General features: G+C 31.7%; 1 protein-coding gene across 3 annotated transcripts in view; it reads left to right on the top strand.

Moving 5' to 3' along the window:
- The first annotated feature begins 1,654 nt into the window (after positions 1 to 1,654).
- Positions 1,655 to 13,262, top strand: part of LOC114931240 (ETS-related transcription factor Elf-5) — a 26,359-nt gene continuing 14,751 nt past the window's right edge. For 2 of the 3 annotated variants that reach the window (XM_085488358.1, XM_085488357.1), the window contains exon 1: positions 1,655 to 1,976. In XM_085488358.1, coding sequence (XP_085344484.1) covers positions 1,947 to 1,976 — 30 coding nt within the window. In that variant the 5' untranslated portion in view covers positions 1,655 to 1,946. Of the gene's footprint in view, positions 1,977 to 2,961; positions 3,173 to 13,262 lie in introns of all 3 variants that reach the window. The other variant, XM_085488359.1, reaches the window with a different exon arrangement.

The following is a 13,262-nucleotide window of genomic DNA, read 5'->3' as shown; positions in this document are numbered from 1 at the left end:
AAAAATAATAAATATTACATAATATGTTATAAATAATTGCAGGAACTATTGTAAAAATTGTTGTGATTTTATTACATACTTTCACTCAATATATTTGTGTAAAAAAAGTAATTTTTATAAATTACAAAGCGTTTTATTGCAGAAATCATAAATAAAAAAAAAGTAAAAAAACAAGGAAGATTGCGGCTGTACCGACATGTACACATCCAAGGTGTGCATCATGTTATACTATAAATAACATCGAACATAGGCGCCTTATTGCGAAAAATGCAAAATATCATCGTACGTATCAAGTTATTTTTTCAACACAGTGAATGACGACAAAGATATATGTTAATTATAGTTGATTGAAATAATCACCAGATAAATTTGTTTCTTCAAACAAAAAATTACTTAAAGTTATTTTTATTTTTATTTTTAGTAAAAATAGTTTGAACAACTTACCATTATAAATGTGTCATATATTAATGTCGGAATTTACACTTACCATAAATGGTGTTTTATTCTAAAATGTATTTTTCTTGCAAACTAAAACTTAATTAAGATATCAATAATATATATGTATAAAAATCAAAATGTTAACTAAAAAAGTTACTACAAGTAAATGTCTGTAAACAATATTTTTTTTTTAATTCCACATGCAAATACATATTTTTGTAATTTTTATTTTTTAGTTACATAATATTAAAAATATATTAAGTATTTATAAAAGTGTAAGTATGTATTTATAAAGTATATAAAAGAGTTGATAAAAGAAACTTTAAAAAAAACTTATACAAAAAGTACAAGTTCATAAAAATTTAATAAAAAAAAGAATTTTAATCTAAGTAATAATTATAAGTAAATAAAATAATAAGAATTTAAATAAATATATAAATGTAAATATTTGAAAAATCCATTTTTATTTAGAAAAAAACATTTTAAAAATGCCTATTTTTCATTTCCTACTTTAAAAGGTATCTAAAAGCATTTTGCATTTTCAAATGGAAAGCTTCCAACTATTTTGCATTTCCTATTTTAAATGGGTTTATAGACATTCATTTTCTCATTTCTGGTTGTTTGTAAGGAAAAGAATATTGCAGCTACAAATTTATAAAATGAATATAATTAATGGTTGTGTCGATGATTGAAATTTTTTTAAATAAAAAAAATAATCACAAAATTGACAACTTACCATTATATCATGTATACAGAGTATCAAATTTTAATGTCAGAATTTAATCATCTCCAAAAGCTTTTTTATCTTTGATTGTACAATAAAATGTTTCAAACAAAAGTTGTTTGATTTGAAAATAAAATAAAATAAAAATAAAGTAAAAATAAAGATAAAATAAAATAAAAACAAAATCAAAATAAAATAAAAACAAAATCAAAATAAAATAAAAACAAAATCAAAATAAAATAAAAACAAAATCAAAATAAAATAAAAACAAAATCAAAATAAAATTAAAATAACAATAAAATAAAAATTGACGCGATCGAAAATGTACAAATCGACGCCAATGAAATGCAAAGTTATCGTTGCGTCAGCAGCTATCGCGGTTCGACGGTGATTGGCCGTCGCCGTTGAGCGGGAAATCCCCGCGTTGAAACGTGGAAACCTGCTCCGGGCCTCCCCACCGCATGCTTTTTCCACTGACACAAGACTTCGTGTAAGCCGTAAGCAGTAGCTTCGGAGACGTTCGGTTGCGTAAACGTGTTTGACGTTTGCTCGTCAAATCTCATCATTGTATTTCTTCTAATTGTTAATTTCGAAAAATTATCACATGATATTGTATTTTCATGAAGTGTCAGGGAGGGGTTTATTATAAAAGTGACGATTTAATTTAATGCATCGCGTTCTTTTCATTCTTCTTTCTTGCTCTTGCAGATGACTCATGTATTGATATATATCATTATTATATGATAAGATCGAAGTGGAAGTGCTGTAATATTTATTACAAAAAATGGATTCATTTATAAGTGATTTGTCAGAGGTAAGTTTAATTTGTACACTCTTGTGTGATTCGTGTGTTATTGAAAATAATATACAGGGTGTAACTGAAGAAATTTGTCATCAAATTCTTTGACTAATAGGGAAAGTACGGTCATTTTAGAATTTTTCCTCGGGGAAAATGTCGACACTAAAATTTTCAAGTTATCAATAATTGAAAAAGAAGAGCTTCTTACAAACTAAACTTTGTATAGTTGAAATATTAACAAAATTCAGGGTAATAACTAATTAATTAGTTAATTAGTTAAGTTTTAAAAAAATTAAAAAGTTAATAATTTTTAACTTAGCTTAATTAATTTAAAATGTATTAATTTTTAACTTCAACTAGTTATTTTTTTTTACCTTAAACTTATTCACTTTTTCTAAGTTAATTTTTCTTATCTTTAAATACCATTATTGTTTTTTTATAAATTATAAACATATAATTTTTAATAAAAATATGTATAATAAACGACTTATTTGGCAAACAGTTGTTTATTAATAATAATACACAACGTTTCGGCCTTTGGTTTAGGCCCTTTTCAAGCGATCTAAAATATACATTTATTATAAGTACATTATACATATTTTTATTAAATTGAACTCTGGCAATTTTCACAATATAATTATAATATATTATTTTTAAATTAAAGTATTATTAATTTTTATGTTCATTTGTCATCAGTTGTAATTACCAAAAAATATATTTCTATATAAAAATCAAAATTTCTTTATTTGTTATTATAAATTTTAAAAGAATTAACAAACAAAATTCTAATTTAATATAAATAATCTTTTTAAAAATTAACTTTAGATTTAACTTCAGTTAATTTAATCTTAACTTTAACTGAGTTTTTATGTTCGTGCAACTTTTAACTGAACTAAATTGATTTTATAAGCAACTAACTTTAATTTATAACTTACTTAGTTTTAAAAAATCATTAACTTATCCAATTCTGACAAAACTACATTCTTTAATTAATTTTCAGGTAGAGTTTACTTTAATAGAATTTTAATTTAAGGCTTAGTTACAAAAATACAAGATGATAAAAACAAACAGATGACAAAAATGATGACATTTTCGCTGAGGAAAAATCATTTCCAATCTTTGCCACAAAATCTGATAGAGCTCCAACTTTTTAATTTAAATAAATTTTTACACTTATCATTCATTTACAGTTCCTAATAAATCTTCTATGAGTAAGTTGATTTTTCAGTTTTAGCTTCCTCATAGAGCGAATAAAATGAGAAAGCAATGTGCAAATTTCTAATTAGAAATTTGCACATTTTTTTTATATAAAATATATATTTAAAAAATTTGACAATCTACGTTAAAAAAATTGAAAATTTTATGAAAAAAGACAGATCTATTCTTTTATCAATTCTTACTAAATTCGATGTCAATTATCTTTTAATGATACTCTATTTGTGTAAAAAAATTTAGTTCAGAATCTTAGAATTTACGAAAATTAAAAAGTGTATATTTCTTAAAAAAGATTTTAAATTTCATAAAAAATGAACTCTTACCGATTTAAATGTAATACCAACTATTCTTTAATGATATTCTATTGTATATCATGCAAAAAATTTATCTCAATTTATAAAGGATGCCTAAAAAGTGCGATTTTTTAACCTCGAGCGGAAAGTAAAATTCGAGTTGTTTTAGGTCTCATACATCTAGAATAATGTAAAAACCATAGTAGTTTTTCCTAGAAGTGCAGGGAACATTTAAATATCATCATGTTTAGAGAAAATCACGTAAATCAATATCTCGCAATAAATCGAGATTGCTTGATGTTTTAGTCAAATATTTTGATAAATATTTTGGTAACACTAACTTTTCAAGATCATTTAGACCGATTTTAATATCAGTCAATAATAAATTGAATAATCAGGAGACGCGGTAGTGTCTCCGGCCATGTTCAAACCCTAAAAGACCTTAAAAGACACTACAAGTCTCCTTATCCTGCACCATCAAAGTCCATTTTTTGGGGGTGTAGAACTACTAAAATATAAAAAATTTTGAATTGCACGTAACATAACCTGAAAGGCGGCATCGCCACGAGTAATTTGAGCCAAGAAAAAATAAAATCGGTCAAGCCGTTCCGGAGATACAAGCGGTCAAAAAGTGACGTTTTTCATGAAAAATTAAGAAACGTCGTCTTCTTCTTCTTCTTCTTCTTCTTCTCTGTCCGCGTCCGCTGACGTCATCAGGATTATATATATATATAAATCTCTTCTCACCTTTCACTCACTCACCTCCCTCAACTTCCACCCACCCCTTTCCCTCCCACATCCCGCCCCCCACCCCCACCCCCACTCCCACCCCTCTTTCGCCCTAACTCACTCTCTTCGTCCTATTTTTTCAGTCTTTTTGTTCTCTCTCACCCTCTTTCACCCTCTTTCGTCCTCTTTCACCATCTTTCGCCTCTTTCACCCTCTTTCGTCCTCTTTCGTCCTCTTTCGTCCTCTTTCGTCCTTTTTCACCATCTGTCGCCTCTTTCATCCCCTCGTTTCGTCCTCTCTCACCCTCTTTCATTCTCTCTCACTCTTTCATCCTCTTTCACTCTCTTTCGTCCTCTTTCACCCTCTTTCGCCCTCTTTCACCTCTTTCGTCCTCTTTCACCCTCCTTTCGTCCTCTCTCACCCTCTTTCGTCCTCTTTCACACCTCTTGCGTCCTTTTTCACCATCTTTCGCCTCTTTCACCCTCTTTCGTCCTCTCTCACCCTCTTTCATTCTCTCTCACTCTTTCATCCTCTTTCACTCTCTTTCGTCCTCTTTCACCCTCTTTCGCCCTCTTTCACCCTCTTTCGTCCTCTTTCGTCCTCTCACCCTCTTTCACCCTCTTTCGTCCTCTCTCACCCTCTTTCGTCCTCTTTCACCCTATTTCGCCCTCTTTCACCCTCTTTCGTCCTCTTTCGTCCTCTTTCACCCTCTTTCGTCCTCTCTCACCCTTTTTCGACCTCTTTCACCCTCTTTCGTCCTCTTTCACTCTCCTTTGTCTTCTCTCACTCTCTTTCATTTTTTTTCACCCTATTTCATTCTCTTTCACCCTCTTTCGTCCTCTTTCACTCTCCTTCGTCCTCTCTCACCCTCTTTCATTCTGTCTCACCCTCTTTCATTCTGTCTCACCCTCTTTCATTCTGTCTCACCCTCTTTCATTCCCTCTCACCCTCTTTCGCCCTCTTTCACCCTCTTTCGTCCTCTTTCACCCTCTTTCGTCCTCTCTCACCTTTTTCGACCTCTTTCACCCTCTTTCGTCCTCTTTCACTCTCCTTTGTCTTCTCTCACTCTTTCATTTTTTTTCACCCTATTTCATTCTCTTTCACCCTCTTTCGTCCTCTTTCACTCTCCTTCGTCCTCTCACCCTCTTTTATTCTCTTTCACCCTCTTTCGTCCTCTCTCACTCTCTCTCACCTCTTTCACCCTCGTACGTCCTTTCTCAGTCAATAATAAATTGAATAATCAGGAGACGCGGGTAGTGTCTCCGGCCATGTTCAAACCCTAAAAGACCTTAAAAGACACTACAAGTCTCCTTATCCTGCACCATCAAAGTCCATTTTTTGGGGGTGTAGAACTACTAAAGTTTTTTTCACCCTATTTCATTCTCTTTCACCCTCTTTCGTCCTCTTTCACTCTCCTTCGTCCTCTCTCACCCTCTTTCATTCTGTCTCACCCTCTTTCATTCTGTCTCACCCTCTTTCATTCTGTCTCACCCTCTTTCATTCCCTCTCACCCTCTTTCGCCCTCTTTCACCCTCTTTCGTCCTCTTTCACCCTCTTTCGTCCTCTCTCACCCTTTTTCGACCTCTTTCACCCTCTTTCGTCCTCTCTCAATCTCTCTCACCTCTTTCACCCTCGTACGTCCTTTCTCACCCTCTTTCGTCCTCTTTCACCCTTTTTCGTCCTCTTTCACCCTCTTTCGCCCTCTTTCGTCCTCTTTCACCCTCTTTCGTCCTCTCTCTCACCCTTTTTCATTCCCTCTCACCCTCTTTCACCCTGTTTCGTCGTCTTTCACCCTCTTTCATTCCCTCTCACCCTCTTTCGTCCTCTTTCACTTTCTTTCGTCCTCTCTAACCCTCTTTCATTCTTTCTCCCCCCTTTTAATTGCAATGAGTTTAAAAGTAACAATTTAATTTTAATATCATTAGAATATTATTTAGCAGCGCGCCCAGTTTTTTTAACTAAAATTTTATTCAGAAATAAATATTTTTATCGGCTCTCAATATAAATAATATAAGTATGCTGTCTTCTAAGCTGGGCAATAGAGCCAAGGAAACGAAACGAAAAATTAATTAAACGGAACTGTATCTCAATTTGAGATCCCAAAGTTCCACATATAAATATTTATTTCTGAGTTTATTCACGCCTTGGGCTAATCACGGCGGTATTTACTAACATCTACTAAAAAGGCAAATGAAAAATATAGGATCGAAAGGGTCTGAATAGCTTAGTTGGTAAGAGCAGTCGCCCGGAAAGTGAAAGACGCGGGTTCGATTCCCGCTTCAGCGACTTTTCGGACCTATATTTTTCTCGCTTATTTCTCCATATGTAAGTTTCGAAATTAATTTATATGTGGAACTTTGGGATCTCAAATTGAGATACAGTTCCGTTTAATTAATTTTTCGTTTCGTTTCCTTGGCTCTATTGCCCAGCTTAGAAGACAGCATACTTATATTAAAATTTTATTATTTCTTTTTATTTTATATTAATTTTAAATTTGCATAAGTTTTTAAATTTTAATTTTTGACTTGGCATCTTGCATTTTAGAGCAGATAAATTTTCCAATTTTTGCTGTATCAAATAATTTTACTTTTTTTTTTAACTTTATCGGTGTGTACACACAAAACATTTCTTTGAGTAACATAATTTTATATTATTTAATTTTCTTTCTAAAATATTTATAGCTGATTTCATAAAAATTTTAGATCAGCTTTGACATAGCTTATACATCTTTTTTCGGACAATGATTTATAAATCGCTTTTTTTATTTACTCTTATTAAAAGTACATTTATTTTAGTAGTAATAAGAAACTACAAATTAAGTAGAATATAAAAGTGGCCTCCTCTGATATTATTAATGAAGAATAATCATGTTTCTCTTGTTACATAACATGTCAAAATATCAAAATTGATAATTTATATATGCCTCCTTAAATGTGTAATAGAGCATATTATAACTTCTACATACATTTCTAAATATAAGAATTAATATTTCAATGAGAAAAACTGCTGGTCAAAAATAAACTCTTCAAGTTTTTTTGCTTTACTCTAAATATAAGAATTAATATTTCAATGAGAAAAACTGCTGGTCAAAAATAAACTCTTCAAGTTTTTTTGCATTACTTACAATAAATTGATATACATCTCGTTCAAAGTCAACATTTGGTAAATCTGACATCATGTGAACTATCATCACTTTGAAGACTTTAAATATTCTGATGTATTCGTATATTATGTGATATATTTTTTTATATTATATATAATTACATATATGCAGTATTGCATATCACATGTTTAGTATATCATAAACATATTCTTTTATAAATATATATTTATATAATGATATTTGCAACTTTTTGATATTTATTAAATACTTTTATTATGTTACGTTATCATTTTATTTATACTATTTTTTCATAATAATTTTCTGCAACGCTATCCACATGTGGATAGTCCGCGACACGGGGACTAAGTTAAAACATTTAATGAAATTAAAGCTCTCGATGAAAATTCTACGAATATTTACTGTTCGTCACTCATCGATGATTACTATCCAAATAGACCTCAGGAATTAGAATCATTAAATTTGTACGATTTTGCCAAATTCTGGGAAATTACGAAACAGATGTCAAATAATGACGAAGTCAAGTGTTACAAACTGGCATCGGGTTTATTTTTAAAAAAACGAAAAAAGGGTTATTTAATTAACCATTATCGATTTAATATAAAAACTGAGCCCGAAAAATACTTTTACTCGCTGCTTCTTCTGTTCAAACCATGGAGAGATTTGAGTGAACTCAAAGGTACATTCGAGACTTACACGGATGCCTTTAAGAATTCAGAGTCTGTTTTAACGAAGGCAATGAAATATCACGAAAGGCTCGAAGAAATACAGAAAGCTTTTGAGAACGTTGCTGAATTAATCGAGAAGCGCGAAAATGATCTGAAAACAGCAGACAGAGACAAATCCGATGACGATGAACTGGATTGTAATCCGATAGAAGCTGACGACGCGATGAAAAGATCTGGAAGATTTTGGTAAGATTGACGACCTGATTGATTTATCGCAAATGATGTCGCAATTGAACAAAGACCAGAAAAGAGTCTTTGATGGAGTATGCCAAGTTTTACAAGATAAGAATCAGATTCTGCGACTGTACGTAAGTGGCGAGGGTGGTACAGGGAAAAGTTTTCTAATTGAAACGATTAAACATTGGATCAGAATAAATTTGGAAAAAACGACTGCCATATCTGCTCCCACGGGTATCGCAGCATTCAATATCGATGGCTTGACAATCCATAGAATGTTTCAACTACCCGTTAGTCATGAATCTACACCAAAATATACGCAATTGTCAGACATGGTCTTGAAAACTTTGAGAGACAAGTTAAAGAATGTCGAATTATTTATAATCGATGAAGTATCCATGATTTCAAATGTGACACTTATGTTTATCAATCTACGATTATGTGAAATCTTTGATACGACAGATACAGATGATGGTTTCTTTGGCAGAAAACACATTCTCCTGTTTGGGGACTTGTTGCAGCTTCCTCCTGTAAAAGGACAATTTTCGTTTGTTAAAATGTCTCGATCAGAGATTCAGAAGTATTTAGGTACCATGGGTGGATGTGATTTGTGGAGATTGTTCGAGTACGACGAACTTTTGATTAATATGCGACAAAGATGCGATAATACATATCGTGATATACTTTCTAGAATACGAATAGGTTTAGTAACGGATTCTGACATCAATGTTCTTCAGTCTAGAAGAATCAATTTTAAAGAAAGTAGTTGCGACGAAAGATTGAATGAACTTTGCACTTATATGAATCAATTACCGATTAATACAATTTGTTTATTGCCCACGTGTTATTTGTGCAAGGTTTTGAACACAGCAATGCTCGATAAAATCGACTGCGATGAAATTCTACTGATAGCAGAAGATGATGTCGACTGTGCTCCAGCAATAAAAGAAAAGGTGCATAAAATTTTAGAAGACAAAGATGATAAAGTGTCTGAAACAGCTGGCATTGAAAGAGTAATAGCGATTAAAATTGGCGCTAAAGTGATGATTCGACGAAACATTGACGTAACTTTGGGACTTGTCAATGGAACGATAGGCAATGTAGTTGCAGTTAATCGCTCTGCTGACGGCAATCGTATTGATTCCATCAAAATAGTTATTTCGGGTAACAAAGAAATCGCAATAACGAAAGTAGATATTAAATTTGAAGTATTCCACAAATTAGTGGTACATCGGAAACAATTTCCATTGTCTCTCAGTTATGGAATAACTATACACAAAAGTCAAGGAATTACATGTAACAATGCAATGATGGATTTAGGAACGACTGTATTCAGTGATGGTCAAGCCTATGTAGGTTTGTCACGAGTAAGTAAATTGGAAGGCCTACATTTGATAAATTTCAATCCAGCATCAGTTAAAGCAAACTCGAGAGCCATTGTGGAATATAATCGACTGAGATCTATATTCAAATCTGAACTGCCACAAATCAATCGGTCCGAGAAAAAGGTTGTGAAAATGTACGATCGTCGATGGGCTATCCCTAATATCATTGATGATGTGCAGAATTATGATTGTGAGGAACCAGAAAGTATAGTTACGTGGAAAATATATGGCCTTTGCAATAACGATGCTGTTTCGTGTTACGCTAATGTAATATTACAATGTGCGTTTCATTGCGTACGTATTAGGCAACAAATACTGAAAAATAAAGCATCGAATGCATTGACTGATGCTATCTGCGCGTATGGTGAACGTAAATATTGCAACATTCAAGCGGTTAGAAGATCTGTCGGAAAACGCTTCGAAGAACGAACACAACAAGATGTTTCGGAATTTTTTACGGCTCTAATGTCGACGTATTCCGACATCAATGATGTATTAGAACTCGAATTAAAGCACGTAACATGTTGCTCGAATGTCAAATGTAATTACAATGTAACTAAGCTGGAAAGCAGTAGTTTGCTAATATTACCTATACATTCGACATTAAAAAGGAAAAAAGGTGTCACTCTACAAAGTTTGATTAATGTAGAATTTTCTAAATGGGAAACGATAAACGGCAATTGTAACGAATGTAAGGGTACCGTGTTGAAAAGGAAAACCGTAATCGAATCAACTTTATCCGTCGTAGTAATACAGCTCAATTTATATACTTTTGTAAACGGTGCTTCTAAAAAAATTATCAACAATCGGATTAACGCCGTGCCGACGAGTAATATCACGATTAATGAAAAAAAGTACAAGGTAATAAGCGCTATATTTCACGAAGGTGAAGAAATGAATCGTGGTCACTACACGTGTATGTTGAGAGCTGACACAAAATCGGAATGGTATTATTCTAATGATATGGAAGTGTTCAAGAAAAAATGGCCCAAAGGAGCACAAGGGGCATACATATTGTTCTTAGAACAGATTAAATAATGGCGCTGTATAAAGGCTGCCGTAAGCGCCGAAATGAAACATCGGCTGCTCTGGCGCTGTATAAAGGCTGCCGTAAGCGTCGAAATAAAACATCGGCTGCTCTGGCGCTGTATAAAGGCTGCCGTAAACGCTACATTAAAACATCAACTGTTCTAGCGCTGTATAAAAGTTGCCGTAAGCGCCAAAATAAAATATCGGCTGCTCTGGCGCTTTATAAAAGCTGCTGTAAGCGCTGCGTTAAAACGAGTGCAATAAGTTTCTAATTTGACCTAGGCTTCATGACATTTCAAAAAGTATCATCAAGAAAAAAATTATCAGACATAAATATGTATGTCGTGTTAAAATCGGAGAGACGAAGAAAAATATATGGTTGCGTTCTCACGAGAATGGGCGATGGAGGGGCCCATTCTTTATTTTCAATATTCATACAAGAATATAAATTCATTCTGTTGCAATTGAAATAAATGTGCAATGTATCGTTAAAAGTTATTACAATTATACAAACATTTACATATATGATTAAATAAAATATATATGTATACTATAATATAATTATATATTTTATATATGTACATATATACCATATATTTCAATTATTTTGAACTGTATTGCATAAATTGTTACTTATACAAAGTTATGTGATAAGAATCGAAAATACATATATTTGTGATACTTGAATTACTATTAATTTATACATGAATTACTATTATAGAAAGCTGCTCTATATATATGTACTTTAAAAAGTAAGTGATATCCTAAAAAAATCATAAAAATGAAAAGGTCAGGCCATGTTCAAAAGAAGGCACTCAAAAATTTAAACGATCTAATAATAAATTATCACGAAAAGTAACTGATATGTTATTCAAGGTGCCAGTTCAAAGTGAACATACGTAAAGTGTATATTATCTAAATTTAGTAATAATATATTACCATGAAAAATAACTGTGATATTTTATTCAAGGTGCAAGTTCACATTGAACATACATACATATAAGTAAAACTGATTACAATTTGATTCTAGAAAATAAGTGCGATATGTTATTCTTAGTGCACAAAATATAATGGTCGTTTATAAAAATTTGATTTGAAATTCATACTAGCCCGTACAATGAAAAATAATTGCTCGTAATTCCAGAGTACCAATTTGTTAATTACTCAGAAAAATAACATGGCGGCTTGCTCTCAAAAAACTATGATGTTTCTCGATGTCCATTTAGAAATAATGTCGAAGCTCTTACAGAATAATTACTACAACATTTGAAGTACGAAAAGTATTACATTAGAAGAAGATTAGATTAGAATAAGGATTCAACGTATTTTTAAAAGCTCTACACACAACGAAGTGAATATACAAAACTATATACAAATACCTTTTTCTTCTGTGTTTCTGAAGAAAATCTTTTAAATAGAAAATAGTGTCTTGCGATCATGAAGAATAGGTTTTAAATAGCAAGGTTTCATTTGACTTATAATTTTCGATATTATTCACTTAATTAATATGTAATTTTTTATTGTATATTACGACAAATAATCAGTATACTTTTTAAGCGTATAGCTTTATTGTACTTGACCTGAGAACTGTACATTTATAAATTTTACTTAATATACACCCGTTTCGAGCAACAAGGCAAAGTTTTCTGATCAATAACTTACTCCCTGAAAATACGGTATAACACAAATCGGAAGTTGATACGAAAATTCGAAATTTTACTAAAGAAAGATTGGAGGTTTTTAATTTATACAATTTTCACAACTCTTATTTCAATTATTTATTCTACCCATCGAAAGTTTTTTGAGAGCAGGCCGCCATGTTATTTTTCTGAGTAATTAACAAATTGGTACTCTGGAATTACGAGCAATTATTTTTCATTGTACGGGCTAGTATGAATTTCAAATCAAATCTCTATAAACGACTATTATATTTTGTGCACTAAGAATAACATATCGCACTTATTTTCTAGAATCAAATTGTAATCAGTTTTACTTATATGTATGTATGTTCAATGTGAACTTGCACCTTGAATAAAATATCACAGTTATTTTTCATGGTAATATATTATTACTAAATTTAGATAATATACACTTTACGTATGTTCACTTTGAACTGGCACCTTGAATAACATATCAGTTACTTTTCGTGATAATTTATTATTAGATCGTTTAAATTTTTGAGTGCCTTCTTTTGAACATGGCCTGACCTTTTCATTTTTATGATTTTTTTAGGATATATGTATATACAGGGTGTCTAATGTCCGACCCGGGTTCTTTACCTTGGAAACGACTTGAGATACGAAAAAATGTTTCAAACAAAAGTTGTAGGGTTTCGAGGAGAACATAAGATCGTACCATTGATTTGACCTTGAATAGTTATGTGAAGGTCACGTGAAGGTTACTTTCAATTTCATAAATGAAACTACCTATTTTTTATTACATATTCTTGTATGTTATTTCAAAAGCTTTACAAAACCCTATACTAAAATATGTTTTTATAGAGTTCTTGTTGAGTTATAAAGGTTTGAAGTAAACCTTTCCGCTCGAGGTGAAAAAATCGCACTTTTTAGGCATCCTCCTTTACGAAAGTTAAAGCAACCACATTTTTCAAAAATATTTAAAAA

Source organism: Nylanderia fulva, unplaced genomic scaffold, assembly GCF_048542155.1.
Source record: "Nylanderia fulva isolate GAGA-0341 unplaced genomic scaffold, ASM4854215v1 Scaffold684, whole genome shotgun sequence".
NCBI classification, from domain to species: Eukaryota; Metazoa; Arthropoda; class Insecta; order Hymenoptera; family Formicidae; genus Nylanderia; species Nylanderia fulva.
The sequence above is the reverse complement of the archived record's forward strand: the minus strand, read 5'-3'. Positions and strand labels throughout refer to the sequence as shown.